Source organism: Numenius arquata, chromosome 2, assembly GCF_964106895.1.
Source record: "Numenius arquata chromosome 2, bNumArq3.hap1.1, whole genome shotgun sequence".
Classification (NCBI taxonomy): domain Eukaryota; kingdom Metazoa; phylum Chordata; class Aves; order Charadriiformes; family Scolopacidae; genus Numenius; species Numenius arquata.
Genome location: NC_133577.1, coordinates 58859840 through 58887801, shown reverse-complemented (window position 1 = coordinate 58887801; position 27962 = coordinate 58859840). Strand labels below are relative to the sequence as shown.

Below are 27962 nucleotides of genomic sequence, written 5' to 3'. Positions count from 1 at the left end.
TGCTTTGTCCATTTCTTTCCCTCTCTCTTTCTTCCATTCTTTCATCCTCTCTCTTCTGGAATGATAAAAACTTCCAAAATAGTCTTTACAGAATCCTAAATGCTCATGGCAATAACACAATGGGAGGCTAAGAGATACTTTAGGATATGCCTGCGTCCACTCCTTGCCCCAGCAGAGGATCAGTTGTGCACAGCATTCCAAAAGGGTTTTTGCCTAATGTGTCCTTACAAACCACCCATGACGGATACACCACACACTTCCTAGACAATCCATTGCAGTCATTAAAGTTCCTCACAGTTCATGTTTTTTTTTCGCTAATGCCTAGTTTAAAACTTGTGTCCTGACAAACCTGACATGGTTTGTTTCTTTAGAAATTAACTGAAAAGTATTTCATTTCAGAAAGGTCACCCGTGCCCAAATGCTCCTATTTACCTTTTCCAATTCTTGATCTTGGCGATTCATCAAGGTTTTCCAGTGCTCATATAGCTCAATATCCTTGTTTTGGATATCCTTTAGTGTCCCTTCTCTAAGCACCATTCCATCCTTCATTGCTATGATCTAGGGGAGAGAGCATCCAACAGATCAACTCAGCAACATACCAAAAGCACTGACCTGCATCCTACGAGACATTGGATCTCAGTATTGGTGAGATTTACCATTATGCAAATTTCTGTGTTCACTGTATTCAGTATTTGATTCATCACTTTTTAAGTTTGTTGACACAGCTCATAAACTTAAAACTTCTGTAAGCCGTGCTTTATCTGTACTTGTAAAAAACATGGACAAGACATAACAAGTAACAGTCATATTTGTAATTAGGCCACAATTCTCCAGTGGCTTCCAAACAAAAAAAAAACCTATACAAATAATGTAAAAATAAAATTGTTCCTTCTGCTATAAAATCCGTATTTTGTAGAGTTGCAGTTAGCCACATGACATATGGAATTAAGAAGGAGGGACTTTATTATAGAGAAAAATAGTGATCTGATCAAGCATTATGGTGCTAACTTCAAGTGTATGTCCATCATGAGCAAACCTGCATCATGGCATTGCTTCTCTTACCCAGTCAGCATGTGGTAGATACTGTAACTTATGTGTCACCAGAACAAGAGTCCTCTTGTCTTCTTGGAGAAACTTCAAAATTCCTTCCTGCATTAAATGATCGCTTAAGTGAATGTCTAGTGCAGAGAATGGGTCATCCTGCAATCACATCAAATTAAAAAAAAAAAAGAAAAAAGAACAGGATACAAAAATCAAGATTTTTCTTTCAAGAAAAGTGAGAAAAGATTAGAAAGCATTGGCAATTATTATCATTTCATCTCTAATGATTAAGACCTAGTCAGAGGGCTTTACTAGGAAACAGTGAGCTAGAATCCATTGTTCTTCAGTTTATAGCAATGGACTCGGTTAATTTTTAGTGTTTAGAAGTGCGCAGTGCTGGTGACACACTGACAATGTGGAGTAATCCATATCAGGAACACCAGAACTGAAACTTCCCGTCCAAATTTGAAAATGCCAGGATCCAGAGCCAAGCTTGGGCCTAATTTTGATGGGAAACTGGCACAGGAAAACCAAAGCAGAGTTAGGAACTGTTCTAATTTCCTCCAACTAAACTGCAGATGTGTTTGGTCTTCACTTTGAGTGAGTGTGGTTACCAATAAGACAATATGCTTTTATTTAAGTATGTTAATATGCAAACGCTTTTTCTCCAAGAACAGAAGTCCCCTGGTTAATTCTGAGGAGGCTCAAACAACCCCTTCATGAGCAGCAGCCTCCTGAAATTCCTGACATATCTTGAAATCAGTAGCAGAGAAGGGAGAGTTTGTCTGAACCCACAGTGTTCTGCAGGAGACTGCTGAACCCTCAGTCTCTTCATTGCTGCCGTGTAGTCGCATTATGGTGCTTTTCCTTATCAGAAGTCCTGCTGATTTCAGTGGGACTATGTTGACACTAGGTCACCATGGAGGGTGAGCAGAAGTTAGACAATCTGTTCTGCTCTTCCAGTGTTAATCTCTGTAGGAAATCCCACCTTCATCTCCCAGAATGTTTTTGATGCTGCTTCATCTGATGGATGTTTATTTTCTATCTCTATAACTTGGATGTGGAGTTGAACACGAGTCCCTATAGTTTTCTAAATCCAACATAATTTTTTCTAAAGCTAAATAAAAGGAATGACAGTTTTATTACTAACTTTCCGTGCTCTGTGTGAAAAATAAAAATCTTACCAAGAAGACAATGTTCGTGTTCTGATAGAGTGCTCGAGCTACACAGATTCTCTGTCGTTGGCCGCCACTTAAATTAATCCCCTAATGAATATAATGGATCAAAAATATGCATCTTTGAATAAACGTCATGATAGGACTTTGGAAATGTGATTTTTTACAATTACACAGAGTTGCAATAAGAACAAAAGCTTTGTTAAAATGCTAATCCAGTTGATAAACAAATATAATCCTCATATAATATCAGAAGAAAAATGATTATTCAGCAACTGATCATGAGTAAGTGTAAATTATAGGAGCTTCTCTAAGCACAGTAGGCTTCTTAGATTGAAAAATGCAATCAATACTAGCATCAGTACAAAATAGCACTTGAGAGCAGCTGAAGAAGGAAAAACATTTACAATTTTGTTTTTGCAGTAACCCTTGGTGAATTACAATTATTTAGCAGGCTGGAAGCCCAATACAGACTAGGTCTGTCTGAGTGACATCAAAGAGTGCCTTCTTAATACATAGGCTAAGCAGACATAAAAGCATTCATATTATTTACCCTTTCTCCAATTTCTGTCTGATCACCAAAGGGCAGTAAGTCAATGTCAGGCTGCAGAGAGCACGCATCTGTAACAGCTTTGTACCTGTAAAAACAAGATGGTCATTGCAATTATTTAACCAGTTGCTTATTTTGCTAACATAAAAACCTCCAGCTCAAATTCACTACTATGTTATTGTGGCTCTGTCAAATATAATTGCAAAACTAAGTAGGGCAAAACGATTATTCCGCAACTAATCATGGAGCGTTGTAAACTAAGCATTGCAAAAAATGACATATTTATTAGAGGTCTTTATTGGCAAGCCTACTTTTTAAAGATTCAATAACATAAATTATTGAGTGCATTCCTCCCTATCACAGAGCTGGTTTGCTGGACTGGAGTATTTGAAGCCATTTTCCAATGAGTTATTATTCTTCCCCATTTAGGTGCCTCTTAATTTACTTCAGTGTGACATTCCAGGAAAAGGATCCTTGCAGTGCTTCTGGTCTTGCCAGAATCAGGAAACCACTTGTAAAAACTTGAAAATTGTTGTGATTTCCAGGTCTGTGGGGTATCACAGCTGATCTGCTAATAAGCAGCTGGGATCAGACTATCTGAGTGGTGTAATTCAGCTTTGCCCCTTTGATATGAGTGAAGTTAGGCTGATGGATGCAGTAGCTGGATGGATGCAGAATCTGGTCCCTGAAATTTTAGATGCTTATCTGGATTTTGAGGTATTTGGTCATTGCTAAGTTTTATTAAGTGGGAATGGAATCATACATCTTAACCACTCACTGAGACGAATGGGATGTATTTTTAATAACTTAAATCAAAGAGAGTTGCCTTTCAAAACATCAGGAATTTGTTTTCCTTAAGTCAAGTCACTTTTTCCACTGCATTTGTTAGCTGACCCTTTCAGAAGGACACAAGAAACAAGTGCCGGATAGGCACAACAGAACCTGTGCACCTCATCTTTCACACTGCCTTCTCCTGTCTTTCTAAAGGAAGAATTAAGGTTATTTCCTCGAGGCACCCCATCTTCATGCATGCGGTGTTTTTGTAAAGCGGCTGCTCCGATAACTTGATCACAGCACATAAAGTCAGTGGAAACACGCCTAGAATCTCAATTTCCAGAGTCCTCCGGCAACCTCAGGCTCCATTAAACAAAAATAAGTCAGTAGTCTCCAAAGATGGGATTCATCTCACCTAACCTTAGCTGCTTGAAAAAACCACATATGGCTTCTGCTGTATTCCACGGGGAGCCGTTGTCGCTGTGTGATTTTTCACAAACATCTTAGACATGCACTCTGGTCAGAGGGGGAGCCTTGAAAGACTAAACCAGAAACCTTCCATTGAGATGGCTGAAGTCAGGTTAGCTAATTTCACCTCAGCGTTACTGTGCATTGGTATTTTTCAGAATCTACAAATTTCCTCCAGAAGGAGATGCCAAAAACCTCTTTAAAAGAAGCTGCCAGGTGTTTTTGCAAGGCGGTTGATATTTACCTCTGTTTATTAAATGGGCTCCCAAAGATAATGTTCTCCTCCACAGTTGCATTCAGCAGCCATGGCTTCTGAGCCGCGTAAGCCACTGAGTATCTGTTTCTACTGTAGACAGATAAGAGCATTAGTAAAAAGCAAAGTACCCATATTATGACATGTCAGGTTTTCAAAAATAATTTTATGAATGTGCATTCATAAAAACACAAGGAAGCACACAGGCAAAGCAACTGTTACAAAAGTGAAGGAAAGAATTTTAAATTAGGTGCTTTTGTTAGAACAGCATCCACTCTCTCCCCTGATGGCAAAATCTACACTCCAGATTGTATTTTATTCTTCTATAAATAGCTGGTACCTACCACAATTTAGTAACTGCAGTTTCAATCCAAAGGCAAATTATAAATAATCAAAATGATTAAATTGTCACAAGAATAGTTACTTGGTATTTTTTTCAAATCATCAAAACTAGTAGTGAAAAGGCACTGTTCAAATGGCATTAGGACACTTGCTACTTTCTGAAGTTTTAGGCTATTTTACGTGATGTGCACAGGAAATACATTTTTCTCAGCGAATGTTTTTTTTCTTAAGTCTGTATTTTATTTATTTCCTTTAAGTCTAAGTTTATTTAAGTCTAAGATCTTCAGTGGACTGACATATTGGAAAAGAGGGTGGTTTAATACAGATTGGGAAGGAATCACTACAATCTCCCAAGTATTTATTAGACATACTTTAAATGTGTATATTTAAACTTTAATGAAATGTGTACAATAGGGGTATGAATGTTCTTTGCTTCTGGTTGTTTTGCTTATGTATGGCAAAAATGTTCATGTAATTTCAGACATTTTTCTGACATGCCTGAAATGTGTGAGGAAGGAGGTGTGAACTGGTACTGGCTTATGGATCTGAACACTTATCTTCCTTCTCAGGAAGATGCTTCTCAGCATCTCTTTGATGCTATTGCTTCAAACTGCACATTTGATACAGCTTTGTATGTAAGCATCTAGGATCTGCTATTGAGAGAGAGGGTGCTAGGGCATGTGAAATAGCTGGTTAGAAGTAGTCATTAGTATCTCAAAAATTTTAGGAGTTTTAGCCGTTCAGTGTGCACTAGCATGAAATATATCCTCAGGATTATCAGGTAGCAAATCATGGTGTGGCTCCCAACCACAGCTATGTGTGCCACTACTTCTCTATCATTTATGATGTGTTTTTGGTTTAGCTTGTCCTTCTTTTAACCCTGCAGGCCCTTTCCCTGAAGCCAGCCCGTGGAGACACTGCTTGACTTCACCTGGAGCACAGCTGGCTCCCTTTGCGTGCTGTGTGCCCTGCTCCGTCACACAGCCGTCCAGATGGGTTACAAGCAACACAAACCCCACTGCTGATGAGAAAACATGCAAACACGTGGGAGGGTACATGTAGTGATGTCTTTTATGTAGAGGCCCTGTCTTGCAAGATATGGAGCACACTAAACTCCCAGTGATGTCAAACGGGAGCTGGGAGCGTTGAACATCTTTCAGACAATACCGAGGTAGTGGTACAATGGCTGGAGAAGATTGGGATCCACTGGATTTAACACAATCTGTGAGTCAGTCCTACAGTAAATGATTATCGACGTGGCAAGAAAACACAGAGGTGGCTGAAGGGTACAAAGATGAAGGTTTGAGGAAATTCTGAAGAAATGAACGAGTGTATTATGATACACTAAAAACACAAATAATACCTTCTGGATGCTTCAAAAGAAGGTTCAGTTTCATTTACACTGTAAATTATGGTAAATGCCATTTAGTAAGCAGGAAATATAGAGAATATCATTTTGTGCAAGTTTTATGTACAGGGTAACTGGAGTTAAGTACATATTTTAAGAACTCAACATCACTGGGTTTTTTGTTGTTAAAGGGAAAATAAACAAGATCTAATTAAAAGCATATAACTTTTCTAAATACAACAGTTCATATCTATAGTGCATGGTGGCTAAACAGGCAAGCTATGTTGTTAGAAAGTGTATTGTAAAACCCATTAAAAACGAAGTTATTAATATTGCCTGGGCATATAAAAGGTTGACAAACAGAAAGTTAGCTTCTCCACACAGTTCCACCAATGGCCTGCAAAAGTTGGTAACTACTCTTAAGTCAAATTTCTCCTGGAGCAAAGATTAGCTTTGCAGATACGATTTTGCAAGGTGCAAACACACTTTTGAATCAGAACAGATTTTGAACCCATTTATAGCAGTAAGGCTGCATCAAGCCATGCATGGCACAACAACATGTAGGCTTTTCTTGTCTTCTTAAGGATCATATCCATGAAATTACATTTTGAAGAGCATGCAATGGCAGTAATGACATGAATGACTTTGCAGCTCCCTCTGTTTGTTAATGGACTTCTTAACAGTGTCAAGGGCATGGAATGGAAGTCAAAGCAGTTCTGGACCAGCAATGGTGCTTGTGTCCAGGCATGGTGACACATCACTGCAAAGTGCAAAACCTAAAAGAGTAAGTTTATGCCAGGTAAATGGAAACAAGTATTAGAAGGGACTAGAAAAATGATATTAATGTGTTATTTGCCTTACTTTAAAAATCCCAAATCTACAAATCCTCCCCTCCCAATCCTATGAATCGTCCAGATGAAATATTTTACTGCCGAGACAGAAATGTCTGCTTGCCTGCTGGGATATCAGTAACTGCAGCTGCACTCATAAGCAGATGATCCAAGTCTGGAAAGGGGCATAAAAATTCTAATAGTAGAGCCCTCATGTTGCCAGACTCACATATTAAGCATCTTCCCAAAATGCCAGAACTGAGACATGTTGCCTTCTGTGCCGCACACCAGCTCTCTAAGAACTTTGATAATTCATGCCTCCTGAAGTGCACAACCAGTGTTTCCTTCGTGCACCTATTTCCTGAGAAGATGTTACATCAGAAGTGAATAAGCCCTGTTGGTTATCTCAGAAGAGTCAGAGAGCCATAAATTGAGGCTCAAAACAGACATTGTTTCACCAGAATTGGTCCTTTATTCAGCAGAAGCTTCCAGTCTTCTCTGGAAAAAAGATTTACAAGAGAGCAAAAGATGGAGTCTACTAAGAGTTTAAAAAGAGGCTGGAAATTAGGTCAAGCCAAACAAACAAACAAACAAAAAAAAGAAATCCTACATTTCCTCTATTAAAACCGCCCAAACTTGTATCAGCAGAGCATTGCAATGGTAGAGGAAGGGATAACGCTTTCATGTATACATTTGGGAGCGCCCTCTGAAGTACAGTTTAACAAAAACTGGGCAGAAGCCTTGCAAGAGCCCTTGCAATTCCATAATAGATTTAATATGCTTGCCATTATAATCAAATATATTATCTAATAAGCAAGGATGAATTTTAGGATCTCAATTTCTTAAACTCTTTTTCCTTAGCTAAAAATTTCATTCCATGCTTAGCTTGACAAACACACTTTAATTCTCCCAAATTCTGTGTGAGATTTCTGTGAGAACCCATGTTCATTAATAATCATGAATAAACATATATAAGACATTTGCTGAGCTGAGGCCTTCACTAATAAGGGGATTAAGTATCTGGTCTTGTACTTCATTACCCTACTGGATCTGAGAGAGTGATGCAATTGCAGGGCATGGGAGTGGGATGAAACTGAACCTCCTGAGATTTCCAAAAAGAGCACCTTATTTGCCCACTGGGATTAGTAATCTTTGCTGTAATTTCTTTATTTATTGAAATGTGGCTATTTATACTGATTTTTATTCCGTACTATAAAATATACATATTCCCCAAAGTGGAGCATGGTGAGTTCAAGTCTGAAGTGGCAGGAAAAAACAAACTATCAGTTTGATTAGATATTTTTGTGAGATTTTGAATATATAAACTGATCTGTCAGAATGTATTTAACTCAAAGCTTTAAGGAAAAGTGAAAAAGAAACCTTGTTGAAGTTTGGACAACTTTTATGCTAACTCTGGATGTTTTAAAATAGACTAATGCATCTCTAACCAGGTCCAGATTCCCTTGGCCTACAAAATGAAAATGGAGGAAAAAAAGGGATACAAAATGTCTAGGATACCACTGTAACAGCAGGATGGACCACTTCCTTTGCTAATACAGGCAAGAAATTTGAGGCAAGACAAGGACCGAGAATCTACACAAGTTCTATCCAGCAGTTTGGAGGGATTTATTCCCATCCCTGCAACCCTACAGCACAGCAGCACCAATAGGTATGCTGACTCTGGCTACTGACATTTATCTGGCTGACCATTTATCCATCTGGATAATGGATAATTCCCTTCAGTGTTTTCTATGAGATATTGTGGTTGCAACCTTTTGGTAAGCAGTTGTACTTGGTAATCCTTCTGAGGGAAGGACTGACTTTTCCTATTTTTTCTTGAAGCCTTCTATAGCCTGAGGGCAGGACAGGCCATTTGGGAGGATCTATTTTATAATTCTTGTGTTTCCCATGCTTTTCATGCAGTACACAACAACCTGTTTGCATAGAAACCAGTTCAATGTACAGAAAATCTATACCAAGTCAAGGGCTTCCACTCAGCTATTCTGCTTAGCGGTCTGAGGAGATGGTTCTGACTGTTTGGCTTGGTGTGGATGAGGGGAATACACGTCTCTGCATATTCCCCACATCTGTCCCTGTACAGACTTAATAACTCAGGCCTGAAAGAGGCTCAGCTGAATCACCGCATCTGGATAGCCTCATGCTTCAGTGTTTACGAAGATTCCTCACTGGGAAAACAAAAAGCCAGCTCCTTGTCTAAGGTTTGTAATGTATCTGAGGCATGTCTCATATAAGTGGGAAGAACTGAGATCTCGCCCATAAGATTTGCCCCGGCCAAGATCTCTTACAGAAAAATACACTAATGTGCTTTCTCTCCTAAGGTCCCAAACCAGTGACAACCCTGGCAGCAGGACAAACAGCTCTCACTGCAGACAACCACAACAGCAACAGGGCATTCAAGTACCACAATGGGGTTTCACAATAAGGCATTGTGGAATTACCCCAATATAACTGGGGCTGAAATCAGATCCAGCATTACTATTACTGTGTTGTTATACCTGAATTTGTTGGGGAATTCACCTAGCCTGCATTTCACCCCTGGATCAGTAGCTGCGTTAGTCATGCATGTGGAATCACATGGAAAAGGTTTTAAAACAGTAAATAGCACCTTCATTATGGTTTTGTAAAGAATAGGATCCTCTTAGTTAATACCTGACGTATCCTTCTGTATTCATCTGTCTGTCAGGCAGTCTGAAATTACCAGCAAAACATAACCATGTTTGCATCAGCTACACCACAGTACCAAATTACAGTTTGCAATGAAAAAAGTCACTCAGTAAGGCCTGAGATGCTGGTTAAAACCTGAGTTACCTGTTTGGTTATGTACAGATAGCTAATCAATTGGCAATATGAGCTTAATCCCTCTTGAACAATGTGAAACCAATAGTATTTCATAATCTGCCTCTAGTATCTTTCTAAGATTTCTCTTTTTGTCTAATCTTCCTAATCTTCCATATCTTTCTCTAGGACAAAGTTGAGAAAGTTCTTTCTCAAACATACCTTTCAAAACAGCTGTGCGAATAATTTTAAGGTACACTCTACTCTTTGTATTTTCTTAAACTACTCAGAAAAAAAATGCCTGATTGTGAAGTCAAAACCTTCATTATATGTCTCAAAGAAATAAACTGGTAAGTCACATATTCTTCCTCCTTCAAAGCTTAAACTCACATATAATTAAACTAAAGTTAGTCTTGCCTTGGCTCCAACTGTACCTGCTACTCCAGTGAGATCATACATTTAAAATAGCAGACAATGAAATATGGCTGGGGAATAAAAAATGCCACGCATACTAGCACAGGAAAGGCAAAAATTTCCAGCCTGAAACATTGCTGTAGGAAAAAGATGACTAGTAAAAGATTACTAGTCAAGGGACGGGGCAACAAAATATTGGTCTCTGTGACAAAATTCACTGTAATTAACAGCTAATTAAGAAGACTTTGACTTGGTAGTTTTAAGGAAACAGAACTGATCTTTAAAATCAAAGAACAAGTCTTGGGGTTACAGCACATCCCTTCCACAGCCTCTGCCCTGCCTATGCTGGAAGGGTGGTCGCTGGCCCACTAAGTTTCTGTAGGAAGTGCTCATTCACTGGGTCTCAATTCATGGGGGTCCAAGGCCTGACCTCACTGGCAGTTCCCTCTTCAGCAACAGCTTCTCCATAGCCTTTAGTCCTTAGGTATTTGGTGTTCTCAGGCTGCCTCCAGAACATATGACTGTGAAGAGTAACACTGACTTCCATAGGTGAGGCTTGGGCAGATACCAAGGAAGGGGAAAAGCATTGATCACATTGATCATTGATGTTATAATATCACCTTTTTTTTTTCTGCTAGCAGCATCATCACTGAGTGGGAAAGACAGCCTTTCCTGTACGCTGGTACTCCACTTCTGAAGAAGCTCCAGCCTGTGATGCTTTCAGAGGTGTGTACAGTAGAAGAGTAACAATGCTGGCTCAATAATCCAGATAGGCATTCAAACCGGAGCTGTTTTGCCTTTTACACATTAATTATCCCACCCCTTCGATGCTTCTTGAAGAATTTCATTATTCGCACAACCTGAGTTGCAAATATTATCTGAAATGTTACTAGACTACAAACACCCTTGATGAAACACAGCAAAAGTACATTGCACCTCATTGTTCTCACCATAAGGGAGTTTGGAGATAGCATGGTAATGGGCGGTATTTGCTATAAGACTGTCTTCAATTATAGAGAGTACTGTAAATCCAGAGCCAACTCCCAGCACTGAAGACTACTGGATAACAGGAATAGTATATGCTTTCTATTTGGGTCATTTGATAGGGCTAATTTATTAGATATTGTAAGATATTAATATATTAGCTATTAATCACCACGCTATCCTCTTTCCCTTCCTGAGGCGGTCGGATCTGAACCATGACCAGAACAGCTACGAAAATCCCTAAGTTTGCAGGTAACGCCCTCCAGAGAGGATCTGGGTGATAATAATCATTTAACATGCAGTTCTGAGACACGAAGTTTCCATTTCTTGCAGCAAACCCCAACTCCCTCCTTCTTAAATGAATACAGCAATTAATAGCTATATGAAACATACTTGCTCCAGTGAACTTTTCCCTCCAGCGTCTGCATCTCTCCCAATATAGCAAGGAGAAGTGATGACTTGCCACAGCCAACCTGACCCACAATCATTGTCATCTGACCTATGGTAATAACAACAAGAACATTTTCAAAAAAAGAAAAAGACCAGTTCAACTCAAGTCCACAAGGACCAACTAGACCCAATCCTAAGCCACCTGAAATAGTTGGTTAGATTTGTTAGCATCCACTACGCAAATGGGCAATATTGCATGTGTTCATCAATGGAAATATACATTAATGGACAGTACAAGCACACGCTAATCTCCAAAGGAATGAGACTTGCTTTGACATATGTTATCATACATTGTATGGGAGTGTGTTACTTTATTGAAGATTTTTAGGGTCAAATGATATAAAGTGGGGAGTGACTACTTAGGCTGCAGTTCCATGAAAATTTAGGCCAATCTAATAAAGTGACTACAACCGAAAGAGGATCCACTACTCTTCTCCCCTTTGCTGTACTCCTTCCCCCCCACCACTTTCCTACCTTCAGTCCCACTCTGTAGTGGCAATGATGCTTCTCAGGTATTCCCATAAACTAACTGAACTCACTGGCTGTGCTAGCTAGTGCATTTGCCAGGTAAGCTTCTCACGAGCTGGGGAGTTAATGGTCTCATTCCTTTTAAAGGAGGTGAACTTTTAGACTGGCTCACCCAGCTTGTAAACCCATGGCCTTAGATTGTTAAGCTCCTTGGAGCAAAGACCTTCTGCTGGTGTTGTATGTTGCACTGGGCCAGCACAAAGAAGTGTTCATCCATGTATAGGACACCTAATGCTACAGTGAAAAAAAATAGATAGACTTTGGGATTACATATAGTACTTTGGAATTTCTTAGTAACGATGTGTTATCTAAGATGTGTCAACCTAACATAATAAGCTATTTTACAACTAAGCACTTGATAGGATATAGAAATAAAATACAAGACTATTCAATAACATGAAACACCAACAGTGTTGGGAATTTTACAATAGTAACAACAACAATAAGAAGAAGAAGAAGAAAGAAGAAGAAGGAAAAAAAGTTGCTACTTTTCGCACTTGCTATGGATGTAAGTCTTCCAAAACAAATCAATGGTTCGTAAACCTCTGAAACTCCTAGACAAAAGACATCGAGGATGCAAGAAATGGCAGGAGCTCATCTAGACAGAGAGAAATTAATTGAAAAAGAAATTTATTGAGGACTTCTTAACAGAAAAACTGCATGAGGCTCAAGGAATTCTTGGAGATGAAAAAAGCTGTGAACTGGAAGAATGTAATGTTGAAGAATGGTAGGAGAAGTATAATATATGACTGCTGTGTCCCTGTGCATCCACTGGTAGACACTGCTGGAAATAAAATATTGAATTAGATGGACTCTTCATTTGAACAAGTCTGGAGTTCTCCCTCTTCCTTTTCTTAATTTGCCTATTAAAAATAATAATGAATATTTTTGAAACCATCTTTTTCATATTTATTCTTACTCTTGACTTTCTTCCTGCTATTATAAAAACTATATCAAGTATGTAAGTATATAAAAAACATGTAATTTTTTATTTATAGTACTTTAGGTTAATGATACTGCTATATGACCAATACAGTTCATGACCTTGCATACATTTTTAACCTTCATTTTTTCTTATAAAAACCTAAATGTGTGGATGTGTGCTTTTCACAACAACAAGAAGTAGAATTAGTAGCCATTTGATATTACATATTTCATGTTTAAGGTGTGCATTTATCCTACCTGTTGGGATCCTGATGTTTATGTTGGATAATGTAGCTAAACCACTTCCCCATGAAAAGTATCCATTGGTCACCTACAAAACAATTACCACATGTCAGATATATAAACACATGAGGTAAAAAAAAAAAATAGAATGTCTAGTTTGGGTTTAAAATACGTTACTAAAAGAAATCAGTGATTAATAGACATGGTGAGGTATGCTCATAAACAAAAACCAAAAAGCCAATTAGGTTGGTTAAGATCGCCAAACTCAGAAAAGTTTGTCAATAACAAAAGTTATGTACACAAGTGAATATACTGTATGAAATACAATAAAAGGATGATCTGGAACTCTATTTACCAAATACCTTCATGCTGACAAGTATAAGATTAGAGACTAACAATCACAAGACCTCCCTGGTGACAATCTAAATAGCATAGCTTATCAAGGAATGAATTATTCTGTATATTGGGATATATGGCCCCTTGCGAATGTATTCCCAAAGTGCAAATTGAAGATTCACAAGGTTTATGCTGGACATAAGAAATATGTGCCCCAGTGCACCCTAGCCTTTTTGTGCATACTTCCTTGGGAGTTGGCAGGGCCATGAAGCATTCTTCGTACAGAGCACGTATATGGGAACAAGTTGGTCAACATGACTTAAAACAATGTCATAATAAATGATATGTCATAATAGATGTCAAAAAATTACTCGGAAGTTTATATCATGGTTATGAGTGAAATAGAAATGCATCAAGGGAAAGCCTGAAAAATCTATATTAATCTCTGCATATCAGATTATCTGCATATCTATCTCTCTGTCTATCTATCCTTTTGTTCCTTTAGACTCATGATGCTTCTGTTTCCTGACAAGACAGGGAATCACTACAATGAGCTGATCTGCAGTGAATTCTCACTTTATTTTTGGCTAAAGTGCTTGTTCTTTCCAATGCCTTTGGAAGAACAGCACAAATGGTACTGTTGCAGGAGGACCTGCTCCTTGTAAAGAATAAGATGATGTTTTCAAACCACCTTGATTGCGATATCATCTATCTCCACAGGACGTGTTTGCTTCCTTGTTGGCTGTTCATAGCTTTCAAGCTGGTACCTCAGGGGCTGTCTCCTGTTGATGGCCTTGGTGTGCTACATAGTGAAATGAAGAAAGGATAAAAGTTGGAATTGTCAAGAGACAACAGCATTTGGTTCCCTATAAAACAAATGATCCACTCCCTTTTCTACCACAATTCTAGGTCACAAGAAGAAACAAGTGCTTTTCAATGTATGTAATAATAAAGACACGCTACTGTGATGCACGTAGTGCAATGTTTTAAACACCCTTAACTGCAAATATCTGATTTTTGGTTTCCCATGCATAACCATCCCAAATTTCAGCTCTGTCCTCCTCCTCAAATCACTAGGTAAATCTGCCCTGCCTGAGGTGGCTCCAAACAAAGCTGTGTCAGTGAAAGTGTAATGGCATGCGGAGTTACCAGTTTGGGTCTGGGAAGCAGTACAGCTGCAGGGGTGAGAAGCATACCAAACCAGCTTGTGCAGAGAACCTCGCTAATGCATAATAGCATTATTTGCGGAGCTAGCTCACTCAGAGCTACCTGTGGTATTTGTCAGCACCACTGTATTGAGCTGAATCGGTGCAATCTTAGTGATTCCTTATAGCTGAGCTATACAGTGATTGATTTAATCTTTACAGATATTACCTTTATTTTTCCCTCTAGACTTTGTCTGTCTCTGTCTGTAAGACTGGGAAAAAGGTGGACAAGAGAAGCAAAATAAATGCTGAAACAATTTAAATTTTGTTTCCTTTTTTTACATTTCTTAAGTCATAAAAACAAGAAAAATGTTTCTGGTTGACAAATTAATGTAATGCGGCTCAAAATAAAACTTTTTTGTACTAATCCTTTCTTTCTGGTGCCATCTTCAATTTTTACTCACATTTAAAACTATGTAATCAATTTGAAACAGCTGAAATATCTAGCTTTAGAAAAAAATCAAAATGAAAAAAATACCTTTTCCCAAATCATAGAATTATAGAATAGTTTGGGTTGGAAAGGACCTTTACAAGTCATGTAGTCCAACCCCCCTGCAATGTGCAGGGACATCTTCAGCTAGATCAGGTTGCTCACAGCCCCTCCCATCCTGACCTTGAACGTTTCCAGGGATGGGGCATCTACCACCTCTCCGGGCAACCTGTTCCAGTGTTTCACCACCATCATTGTAAAAAAATTTCTTCCTTATATCCAGTTTAAATCTTCCCTCTTCTAGTTTAAAACCATTACCCCTTGTCCTGTCACAACAGGCCCTACTAAAAAGTTTGTCCCAATCTTTCCTGTAGGCCCCCTTTAAGTACTGAAAGGCCACAATAAGGTCTCCCTGGAGCCTTCTCTTCTCCAGACTCAACAACCCCAACTCTCCCAGCCTGTCCTCATGGGAGAGGTGTTCCATCCCTCTGATCATTTTTGTGGTCCTCCTCTGGACTCACTCCAGCAGACCCATGTCCTTCCTGTGCTGAAGGCTCCAAAATTGGACATAGTACTCCAGGAGCAGTCTCATTAGAGCAGAGTAGAGGGTCAGAATCACCTCCCTCAACCTGCTGGCCACACTTCTTTTGATGCAGCCCAGGATGTGGTTGGCTTTCTGGGCTGCAAGCGCACATTGCTGCCTCATTTCCAGTTTTTCATACACCAGTACCCCCAAGTCCATCTCGGCAGGGCTGCTCTCAATCCCTTCATTCCCCAGCCTAGCTTGATGCGGGGGGTTGCCCTGACCCAGGTGCAGGACCCTGCATTTGGCCTTGTTGAACCTCATGAGGTTCGCACAGGCCCGCTTCTCAAGCCTGTACAGGTCTCTCTGGATGGCATCCCATCCCTCGGGCATGTCAACCACACCACTCAGCTTGGTGTTGTCCATAAACTTACTGAGGATGCACTCAATCCCGTTGTCTAAGACATTGATGAAGCTATTGAACAGTACTGGTCCCAGTACGGACCTCTGAGGGACACCACTTGTCACTGATCTCCATCTGGACATTAAGCAGCTGACCACTACCCTCTGGATGCAACCATCCAACCGGTTCCTCATCCACCAAACAGTACACCCATCAAATCCATATCTCTCCAATTTAGAGAGCAGGATGTTGTGGGGGACCATGTCAAAGGCCTTACAGAAGTCCAGATAGATGACATCCGTAGATCTGTTCCATGATCTTCCCAGGCACAGAGGTGAGGCTTACAGGTTGGTAGTTCCCAGGGTCTTCATTTCTACTCTTTTAAAAAATGGGTGCAATGTTTCCCTTCTTCCAGTCACTGGGGTCTTCACCTGACCACCATGACTTTTCATATAACACAAAGAGTGGCTTGGCAACTACATCAGCCAATTGCCTCAGGACTCTGGGATGCATCTCATCAGGTTCCATAGACTTACGTACATTCAGGTTCCTCAGGTGGTCACAAACCTGACCTCCTCTTACAGTGCGAGGGACTTTGCTCCCCCAGTCCCTTCCTTGCAGTCCATCCACCTGAGACGTGGGGAGAGAGGTTGCCAGTGAAGACTGAGGCAAAAAAGTTGTTGAGTACCTCAGCTTTCTCCTTGTCCGTTGTTACTAGTTTGCCAGTCTTGCTCATCAGGGTGGGTACACTTTCTTTCACCTTCCTTTTCTGGTTGACATACCTATAGAAGCCCTTCTTATTATTCTTTGCACCCCTTGCCAAGTTCAGCTCCATCCACACCTTGACCTTCCCGACCCCATCCCTACACAACTGGCCAGTGTCCCTATACTCTTTCCAGGATATCTGTCCATACTTCCACTGCCTGTGGATCTCTTTCTTGCCCCTCAGTTTGACCAGTAGGTCTCAACTCAGCCATGCCAGTCTCTTGTCCTCATTTCCTGATTTCTTACACCTGGAGATTGAGAGCTCTTGCACTCCAAGGAAAGCACCCTTAAAGATCTGCCAACTCTGTTCTGCTCCCTTGCCCCTGAGGGCAGTTTCTCAGGGGGTTCTATTGATTAATTCCTTGAAGAGCTGGAAGTTTGCCTTCCTAAAATTCAGCGTCTTGACTTTAAGTCTTCCCCTGAACCATACCCCTCAGGACTGTGGACTCCACCAGTGCATGATAACTGCAGCCCAGGCTGCCTCCAGTCTTGATGTCACCAATTAGCTCACTTCGATGGTGACCGTGAGGTCCAGTATTGCATCTCCTGTAGGGAAGCTGTCTATTACCTGGCTTAAGAAGTTATCTTCGATGCACCCCAGGAGTCTCCTGGATTGCTACAACTCGCTATGCTACTTTTCCAGCGGATGTCAGGGTGGTTGAAGTCCCCCAGCAGGACAAGAGCCTGCAAGCGTGATGCCACCTTGTAGCTGGAGTAAGAAGGCTTCATCAATAGGCCCCCCTTGATCTGGTGGCCTGCAGTGGACACCAGCCACAAGGTTCCATTTGTTGCCTCGGTCTCTTATTCTTATCCATAAGCTTTCAACCAGCTCATGGCTATTCTTCAGAGACAGCTCTTCACACCCTATCCATTTCTTGATGTACAGGGCAACGCCTCCATCCCTCCTTCCTCGCCTGTCCCTTCTGAACAGCTTGCAGCCACCGATAGCCGCACTCCAGTCATAGGATTCATCCCACCAGGCTTCAGTAATGGCAACTAGGCCATGGCCTTCTAGCAGCACGGTGGCTTCCAGCTCCTCCTATTTGTTGCCCATGCTGTGTGTGTTGGTGCAGAGGCACTTCAGCTGGGCTGTCGGCTGTGTCACCTTGTTAGAGGAACATCCCTTAATTACTTTGGGGTGTTTCACTGGTGTATCTCTCTTGGCGTATCCATCTCATTGGTGTATCTCTCTATTACCTTAGGAGCCCCTGTCTCATCTTGGCAAGACTTCAAGTGTGCTGCAGTGCAGCCAGCACACCTCAGAGTGACAGGTCGCAGGCCCTCGCTAGCACCCTGTCCCTCTAACTGTTGCCTGTCACCCCACAGCTTGCCATGGGCAAACCTGATATTGCCCCCTCCCTCCTCAAGCCTAGTTTAAAGCTCTGCCAATGAGCCCGGCTAGCTTGTGGGCAAAGACCCTCCCTTGGGTTTTTCCCCCTTCAAAATCATCTCCATTGGGTTTTTTTTGTCTTCAAATTTTACTCAAATTCACTGTATGCCTAGCACTCCAGAAATAGCATTTTGGAATGAATTCCTATTTCACAAAGTTTAGTGTTGCTTTTCCCACCTCCAATGTGAATTGGTCCTACCTAAAGATGCCCATCGTACGATGGGTTGTACTGGTAATATATAGCACAAACCCCATAACCACAGGAAATGCAACCTGGGCCTCTTATAAAAACTGAGAAGGCTGAATTTGAACGCTGTGTTAATGTGCTGCTGTGTTACAGGGCTTTTATTGCTACTGGCGCTTCAGCAATGCTTGAAGGTGTTTGGGAACCTTTCATGTCATAGAAACACAGAAATTGCAACACAGAAGAGGCAAAACTGGTCAATGTTAGAGTCAGGCTAGAAGCCAAAACTCCTGAGGCCTATCAGCTAGGCCGCTGGCCTCGTTTGGGGCCTCTCTGCTTTGAAATTCAGTGTCTTAAAACAGAACTTACAAGTCCCGTGTGCTTCTTACAGGATTCATAAGCTACAGAGCTGTCTCCACCTCTCCAGCTGTCATCTCCAATCTCGTCACTCAGGAGAAACTCATTCAGCTTCTGTACACTTGAAAGACAACAGAACAGTGAGTTAAATAAACCCAGCTTTCCATGGGTACATCTCCATTTTTGTGCAGTCCAGTCAGCAGGATATATCGGAAGTGTTCCAGAAGAATTTCATGGGATACTTTTGGTTTTCTGTCGGACTGTCTGCCTGTCTCCCTGAAAGCAAGTGGAAAATTATGTGGAAGAGGACATTGGTAGCTGGGAATGAAGAGGAGAGCTAGCCATGTGAGTGCCACTAGAGCTCTGAGGGAATGGTTTCCATCTTGGCAAGCTTTTCTTTTTGGTGGCTTTCTCATGCCCATGCATGGGCAGGATGCATAAATGAGTCATTCACCCACCTACATTCTCTGAAAATGGCAATGCAGCAGGTGTATCTTGGACACAGCTTTTGCATACACTGCATGCAGACAGGGCTGAATACCGCACAAATGAGCACAGCCATAGCCATTCATGGAGAAATACAGCAGGAGCTCTCTTTGCCTACTTCTTAAAACTGTCCCCGGGACATTCAGTGCACAGGTTCAATTCATCATTCATCACAGGATTTTGTGCTCTTTCTGCCCCACTTCCTTTCAGAGTGCACCCGTCTCTTTATCATTCTGAGGAAGGGATGAACAAAAGCACCCACTGATTGTGGTGAAGCTACGTTACTGTGCAAAAACTAAAATCAAGGTGCATTGTGCAAGGTGCATTGTGAGACTGTGACAGCAGAAGGACATATGACTTCAGATCAGGGATTTGAACATTAATCTGCAAATGGGAATGCAGTCTTGTTTCAAGGCCTGCCTGAACATTTTGTATGAAATTATCAATACATGTCCAAGCCACAGAGATACTGGTTAGCAAGAAAGCGCTGCGATTGTCGTTATTCCCTCCTGTCAGTATACCTGTTCCTGTCCTCTTTTGAAAGGAAAATTTACGTGCCTAAAACCCATATCAGAATTTCAGTCTTACGTAAGTGCATCAAGCAAGAATTTATCTTCTTGTAGAAGATTAGAGACCTCGTTCTGATCATCTGTTGAAGAAGACATCAACCATTACTTTGCATTGGAATGAGGACAGGTGTCATCAAAAGCTTTCATGGTACTAGAACTACTCTTTACAATAAAATGGAGATTCTGACCAAAGTATAAGAACTTAAACATAACACAAGCGAGTGCGTACTCATATACATTTATCTGATTGATGATAGAGCTGTGAAGTGGCCAAACACATATTCTTCATTCTTCACTTGGAGGACAAGATGTTCATGGGAGAAAGATGTTAGGAAATATGTTTGCCAAAGGGTAAAGTTTGTTTTGGCAAATATGGTCTTTAAATAACGTCCTGAGGGGCGTCCAGCAGTGCTAAGGAAAATGTACACACAATTTTGATATTAGGGCTACGCTAAACGTAGAGCTAACATCTCTATGTAGAGGCTGGGATGATTTATAAAGGAGACTTGAGATTTTCTAGTCAGGAAAAATCTCTCATGCGGTTCTGATGCCGCTTTGATGAAAAATAAACCCTATTTAATTATACACTTTTTTTTAAGTGAGTGTGGTACTGGCAAATGATAGTTGTGGAGCCTGAAGCCCCTTTGACTGCCATTTGTTATGATCGTTACCCACCATGAAGAGGCAGTGGCAGCAGCAATTCAATACCTTGCCAAAGTGCAAGTCTTGGCAAGAAGTAACTGTTTCTGGGTGGGAAGGTTAGTTTGGTCTTCACATCCTGCTAGAGCTTGGCATATGACACGTTACTGCCAGTCAGGTGTCAGCTTGTGCCTCCTGGGACATCTTGGCAGTGTGTACGTCTACATAACTGCCCCGTGACCATGACTCTCTCCATACAGACCACTGATGCAAAAGTCTGGAATTTGACTTATTACCAACCGGCTCCCTTGAGATTAAGTGCTTTATAGCACAGCACGAAGGAAGTTGTTTTGTTGGGCTATTTGCAGAAATAAATGCCTGGAACATATAAGATACTGATGAAGCAACACATTTTCTGAGTTCCTTTTCTTTTTTTTTTTTTAAATCTTTTCGACTTCATGCCCACTTCCTTGCTGCCCTGCCACGCAGATCCCTAGCCCTTACAGACTAAACTCCCACGTCTCCCTTGCCATGCTTCCTCTCCCATGTCTCTTTACTGCCATTCAGGGGAACAGCATTTCCTCTATAAGACAAGTCCTGTAGGGCTCAGTTTCCCTTGAGCAACTAGTTTTTCATTGTCCGATGTTTCTCCATTCACTCTCTGTCTTAAGACAGTCCATGCTAGTGATAGACAATGAGAGGTGGGGCAATACCGAATTTTCACTTAAAGCCCAATTGCACTCTTTGTGGAGGTAGAGCTAAGCTCGATGCTTTTCCTTGCATCAGCAGGGCCTGTCTTGCTAGACAGCTTCACACCAGTCTCTCATCTCCCTCTGTGTTGACAAGAGCCTAGAAAAGTACTAAGTGAGAGCGATGGCGGGTGGCCATACTGTGAGAAAAGAAGCATATCCCAAGGAAGGACAGTCTGGCTCTGAATCCAGACTGTCAAACCTGGTGAAATTATAACAAAAAGGGAGAATTGATTTTTCTCTGTATCACGCAGTAAAAATAAAGGGTTACTCTGATTTCTCTCCCATTTCTGAACATCAGAGTCCCACCTCTAAATCCTCTTCCAGATGAGCAGGTAGAAACAACCTTTTTCTCCAGCACCTTCCCTGTTGTATTATTGAATGTAGGTGTGCAGGAGTTGGAGAAACTAGGAGGGCCACTTACCTTACAATAGCCTTGACTGCAAAACGAACCACAGTGGAGAGCAGGAACAGTGGTGTGACCAGGATGTGAAACAGGGACAATGATGCAAAGGCCTGGGCGGGTTGCAGTGGCTTGTCATTGGTATACGCGTAAGTCACAAAGGTCTGTCACATCAGGAAAAGAACATGTCAGGATAAGGACTCTTGAAAAAGATAGACAAGGATGGCAAGCAAAACACTTTGCTCGACTAAGGCCAATAACTTATATACCTCAATTTATTGGGAATCCTACTAAACTGAAAAGAAAGCTGCCTTCTGTTAAAGCGAAAAAGATTTTTAAAACTTGCCGGTGATTTCAAGACGTACATATTTAAGAATGAAAAAAAAATTCTTTGTAAAATCAAAGCATTTAGTTTTATAAAGTTCTGTAATCGAGTTCAGGGATTAGAAGAAACATACAACCCAGAAAAATCAGTAAGAAACTAATAAATCTTACGGATTTTTTCAGAGATGCAGAACTATGGTCCTATTTCATCCAATTCTGGTACACACTCTCAGCATACTCTGAGTAAAGCCCTCTGAATTTGGTCTATGAAGACGCCTTACTGACCCGCATGCCATAGTTCCTCTAGTTCATTAGGCTGAGATTTAACCCCAGCCAGAGGACAAGCAAAATTTATTGCTCCTTAAACTGCAGAGTACCCTTTCTTGAAAACTGAAATGGTGGCTTATAATGCATTTTGAAACAGGAATGATTTTCACTGCTAGACAATAGAAGCAAAGCCACCCAAAAACCCTTCAAAATGAGAGCTTCTCAAAATGGGTCTTCTTTCAAATGGCAGTGATTTTTTCTTTCTTTTTTTCTTACAGTAAAAATTTATATTTCTTTTTGGTTTTACCAATACAAACCACAGCTGGTGAAATACCAGCTCTGGCAATGGAGACTTCCACTGTCATGCTATCCTACAGTTAGAAGGGGCACATTAACTCATCTGCTAGTTTTATGAGGAGTATGTCCTACAGCAACAATGGTGTCCTTTCTTTCTTTCTTTCTTTCTCCCCTTGTCTTTTTCTCTCCCCTTTTATAAGAAAAAGTGAAAAAAATGTATCTTACTGCAAGAACAGCTGCTATTGGTATGGCTGCATTCATAAAAACTGTGAAAGAGAAATAAAATAGGCATCAGATTATATGAAATAAAAAAAAAACAGGTTTACAATTAGTTCTATGGCACTAGAAGAATCCAGTTATTTCCAATTCAAGTAATAAAAACTCCCAAAGGAAAATTCCTCTGCCAGAATGAATTTCCTTCCATGACAGAGAGAGATCTTAAACACACAAACAAATAAGCCAAGGAATTATCTCATTTGTATAGTTTAGTGAACAGGATAAGAAGTTTTATGTGCACAATTATTATGCAACACAATGAAAACATTACCCTCTCAGCTCTTCTACATTAGAGAAAATACAATTTCTTTCAGCCACTAATTTATCTTTGGTGTAATCAGAGCTGCAAATATTATCTGGAGCCTCCTTACTATAAAACAATTCATAACTGTAATGTCATAATGAAGGTGACAGAAAATTTACTGCAAAAAAAAAAAAAAGATCAACAAGATATGCTCTATATTTTGTTTCTGTGTTGTATGTTCATTATGCCTGTTCATTTTAATCACATACCACACATGCACACAGGAAAAGTGCCATAGGCACAGCTGTATCTTGCTTTACTTGAAATCAGAAGAAATGTTGACGTGAAGAACAGGATCCATTTCCAAGTGCTAAAAACATAGCTACTTACTGGAAAGAGATGTATGAAGCGCAAAGGTTTTGAGACTGGTGAGTTCCTTCATTCTCGTTTCTTCCACGCTAGTACAAAATATGTGCTCCCAGGCATACAGCTTTAATAACTTAATGCCTTTTAGTATCTCATTGGTTTTCTTTAATCTCTCAGTAGAATAGTCCTTCATTTCAAAAGAAAGCAAGGATAAGAAAAAGATAATGGTTTGTAGTTTTAATGAGATTGCTCTTTTCCCTTCACTTCTGTTGTATAATTCGTTAAAGATTTATAATTTTGTTTGTGATTTTGTACAGGCTTTCAGTTGCCATACTGAGTAAAACAATATAAAATTCCATGTTCTTTGCAGATATTAAAATGTTTATAAATATGAGGGGAAATTAGGTGACCCTGTTCTGAGAAGAAAAATAAACCAAAACATGTGAAACCTTCAAATAGGGGGCGAAACTCAGGGAGGTGGATTAGTAGGTCAATGGTGTCTGTGACAACGGACAGACTACAGGTGTGTAATTGCTAACACAAGATTTGTTTGGGGATTCATACAGACTGCTCATGAAAATGAGTGAGATGTTTATTGATATAACTAGCTAATTGCCCCTCGCCAGAAAACAGTAATCATAATTTTGGTAAAATCATAATGCAAAAGATGTTATGAGTCAGAAGAACTCAGAAAAGAGCAAAAAGAAAGATTCAGATTATTTCTGAAAATATGCAAAGATAAAGCCTCTGTTGGTATAAACTGGCACAATTCAACAGGATTGAAGTGTACTGAAGATTAGATCCACATATGTATAATTTGCTTACTGAATAGTAAGATAACAAGGATCTTTAAATATTTGATGATTCAAACATCAAAGGTGGATTAAAAAAGTTCAAGGGTCATGAGAATAAAGTTAAAAATTAAACAAAGCATCGGAAAATATTTCTAATTGGTGAACTAAATTAAACAGCAAAATAAACTCACAGCACTGAAGAATGTATGATAGATAATCCAGCAGTACCAGCTGATTTTCAGAGAATATCAAAGCTTGGTGTAAGAGCATAAAGTCTCTAGCCATTTCAGAGGGTGGTTGTACACATTCTTTAGCACTGTCCTCTTATAATTTATCAGCCATTTGTACTGTTTGCTAACATCCCATGAAATACAAAATCTGAATGTAGGAGTAACACCCTTTCATGGAATTGAATTCAGATGAAACTGTGCTAGTTGGGTGGAAAATATTCTCTGTGGAGAAGGCACGTCAAGGCCCACATAGTTTCAGTTTCTTGTCTGACAAACATTAGGAAGGAAGAGATACTGAGCCACAGAAAAACAGAAAGGGAGGGACGACGGAATTAAGTGACGGCTTGTCCAAACCTCCACCATGAATGTTGACTAATAGCAAGAACAGAATCCAGAACCCCTGGTTCCCTGTTCTCATTTCTGGATCATAAAAGTCAGTGAAATAATTTACTTACAAGAGTGCTCTTCTGAGCCTCAGCCAACTTCGTAGCTATGAAGTACTGTATTGGAGCTAACAGTACAATGACAGCGGCACCGACCAAGGCACTCACTCCGAGTAAATTATAAAGTAGGATCACACCCATTATTATCTATGAAGAAAAAAGCAACACAGGAAAAAAAGTAGATTTCAATATGCCAGAATGATAGCAAGAAAAAAATATTTGTTCTTCTAATAAACAGTTAAAAAGGTTTGTAGGAACCAAGTGAGCCCATACTTCAGAAGATCATGTTTGGGAAGTGTGGGAAATGAACCCAGAAGCCTTTATTTTTGACATTAACTGCATAGTTTGTGTTACTGCCTGGTAGTCCTAATTCCAGACGAGACTTCCACAGAATTAAAGGAGCACTAAAATGATGGTGCTTGCCCCAGGGCATTTTACAGAATCACTGGCCTCAAGTCTTATTTACGCTAGAGCTCCTTACATCACTCTGGAAGTATTCAAAGGTCTTAGGATGGTCATGAATCACAGTTGCATTCTGTTGTAGTGGTCCTCTTGCAACTGCAGACAGAGGCACGTCTAAGGCAGACACTGAAGCAATGTGCTGGGGGAGACACAAACCTGACTTTGAGCATCAATACTACGTAGCTCCGTAGGAAATCACCAAGATGCTACCTTAGGCCTACAAAGAGTTTGGGAACACTTCCTACAAAGGTTTACCTGGGCATGGCTCTGATGCAACTACCATGATTCTGGTTCCCATGTAAATACAAGCTCTACTAAATAAATATTTTTATTAAAGGCTCCACTTTATGGTACAGAGATGTCCTCAGTAACAGGACATAAAGAACTAGTTCCCTACTTTATATTTTTGCCATCTCTTCAGCGAGTCACTTCTATCTTTAAATCTGCCTTCTTACTATACGGTATCAGAAATAAGAATCAGTAGAGTTCAATGTTTTGAAAGCATTATTTAGCTTTTCAGGCTTCTGTAATGTCAATTAGCATACCTACATGCCATTTCCTTAGCAGAATAATACAAGCTTACAGGTAGAAATTTTTACTTGGGGTAAACTGAAGCGCTTACTGGGGGCCTGATCTTGCAAGGAGTTTTTGTTCTTGATAACAGGCCAGCATTGGAAGATATACAATATATTTTCTAAGATTCACCGCAGTCTTCACACTGGAAGGATGTAAGTGCAGTAGTTGCTACAAGCTCTTCTACTGAGGAGGGTGTAGCCTTGGCAGTTGCTGTTTCTTGGGACATCCCTTGAAGCTCAAGTCCTTTGCATAAGGCAAGACAGGATAGTCCCACCACCTTTTTCAGAGTGGTATTGTTATAATCCAGCCTATAGAATAGAATCATAGAATCATAGAATCATCTAGGTTGGAAAAGACCCTTGGGATCATCGAGTCCAACCATCATCCCTACTCTACAAAGTTTTTCCCTACACCATATCCCCCAACACCACATCTAAACGACTCTTAAACTCATCCAAGGATGGTGCCTCAACCACCTCTCTGGGCAGCCTGTTCCAGTGTCTGATCACTCTTACTGTGAAGAATTTCTTCCTAATGTCTAGTCTAAACCTACCCTGTTGCAGCTTGAAGCCGTTCCCTCTTGTTCTATAACTACCAATAGTTAGTTTCTTCCCTCTTTTTTTCCAAAAAGCAGCCAATTGAGCTAATCAAGCAGAAAGATATATTACTGCACCACCAGTGTCATTAATACCAGCTGCATAATACTTTGAGAAGGAAAGAGCAAGTAAGTATTCCCTTTCAGTTTTGTCATTGAAGCAGAGGTGTAAGGTGATCACTGTAATTGATAGAGCTTAAGAGCAGGAGCCCCCTATAGCCTGGGCCACAGATGCTCACTTGTCAAGTTCTTCAGAAGGTGCAAACTCATGGGTGATGCTATGCTCATTCCTGGACAAAGCTATGGTCAAGCTGCCCTGTGTTCCCTGTCTCCTGATTGCCTGAAGGTGATCTAAGGAATCAGCCAAACCAACAGAACCTCCTCAAACCAGCCTTTTACAGTAGTGGTGAGGAAGGCCATTACATTCCTACAGTGGCTGAGACACAGACTTTATTAAAGAGACAAATGAGTGGTAAATTTAGGCTATAATTATTCCCTAGCCACCGGAATCAGACCACCTGTTCATTTAATAACATTCAAAGTATTAACAGCAACACTTCCAAATAAACCTGGATATGAAACAGTGACTTAAATTGAAACCCTCTGTATTATTTCTAACTTCAGGCACCACGCAAACTTTTTTGTCTTTTTCTCCATAAATTATTTCATGACTCTCTAAACCCTACTTGATCCTAAAATAGACACATAAAACCAGTATTTGTTTCCATTAGTAGTAGTAATATTGCTGACTATTATTAATCAATTACTGATATAGTTCCAGGAATTTCAGGAAAACAGATTCACTCTAAGAGTGGCTTCTATCCCTTTTTAAACTTGTTTAATGTTGGTGGGATCACCTATAGGTAACGACCATGCCAATCCCATCCCAAGCTGAAATTCTGAAGGTGCTACAGGAGCCCAAGCTTCATGGCAAATCAGCATGGCTTAGGTCATTAAGTTGTTTAGCACTTTTGAAGATTTCTTTCAGGCTAATCTGCCTACAGATCTTTCCCAGCCTTGTTAAGAACCAGATGTGTACAGTAACTAAGCTTGTTTAGATGAGAGCTCCTCTGAGCACTTCCTGCAGAGCGCTGTCAGTGCTGCTGTCTGTCACTGAGCAGGATTCAATTTCTTTTTGCTCCTGCCACAAAACGCAGTTACAAGTGGACGCTGCAAATGCAATACTTAGTGCTGGTCAGATGTCTGTGCTGCTGCCATGTGGCAGAAATAAAGGCAATGACTTGTGTCAGTAGTGGAAGAAATGTGAGCAGGGAAAGGACGACAGGTCATCATTTTTAAAGTCACAGACCACTTCCATGACATGGAAACCCTGCTCCAAAGAATCCTCTCTCTTTACTGGCCCTTGGAGAGACAGCCTCCCAGCCCTTGGAGGAGATGATGGGCCACATTTCTGCTTGTCAGTCCTCCTGGCAGATGAGTGTGAAGTTCAGGTTCCCCTCTGGATTTTGTAGTAGTCTCACAGACATATACTCTTTTCAACCGGGTTGGAGGATCTCTGAAATCAGGCC

At 40.5% G+C, this 27962-nt stretch overlaps 1 protein-coding gene across 1 annotated transcript in view; it reads right to left on the bottom strand.

The window, feature by feature from the left end:
* ABCC9 (ATP binding cassette subfamily C member 9) overlaps nucleotides 1–27962 on the bottom strand; it is a 73025-nt gene that overhangs the window by 27086 nt on the left and 17977 nt on the right. Inside the window, exons 10-23 of the mRNA XM_074168907.1 lie at nucleotides 24813–24947; nucleotides 23358–23520; nucleotides 22673–22713; nucleotides 21581–21723; nucleotides 18726–18834; nucleotides 14148–14258; nucleotides 13136–13208; nucleotides 11369–11474; nucleotides 5967–6005; nucleotides 4253–4354; nucleotides 2770–2854; nucleotides 2226–2306; nucleotides 1063–1200; nucleotides 433–558 (exon numbers count right to left, since the gene is read on the bottom strand). Coding sequence (XP_074025008.1) covers nucleotides 433–558; nucleotides 1063–1200; nucleotides 2226–2306; nucleotides 2770–2854; nucleotides 4253–4354; nucleotides 5967–6005; nucleotides 11369–11474; nucleotides 13136–13208; nucleotides 14148–14258; nucleotides 18726–18834; nucleotides 21581–21723; nucleotides 22673–22713; nucleotides 23358–23520; nucleotides 24813–24947 — 1452 coding nt within the window. The remainder of the gene's footprint in view (nucleotides 1–432; nucleotides 559–1062; nucleotides 1201–2225; nucleotides 2307–2769; nucleotides 2855–4252; nucleotides 4355–5966; nucleotides 6006–11368; nucleotides 11475–13135; nucleotides 13209–14147; nucleotides 14259–18725; nucleotides 18835–21580; nucleotides 21724–22672; nucleotides 22714–23357; nucleotides 23521–24812; nucleotides 24948–27962) is intronic.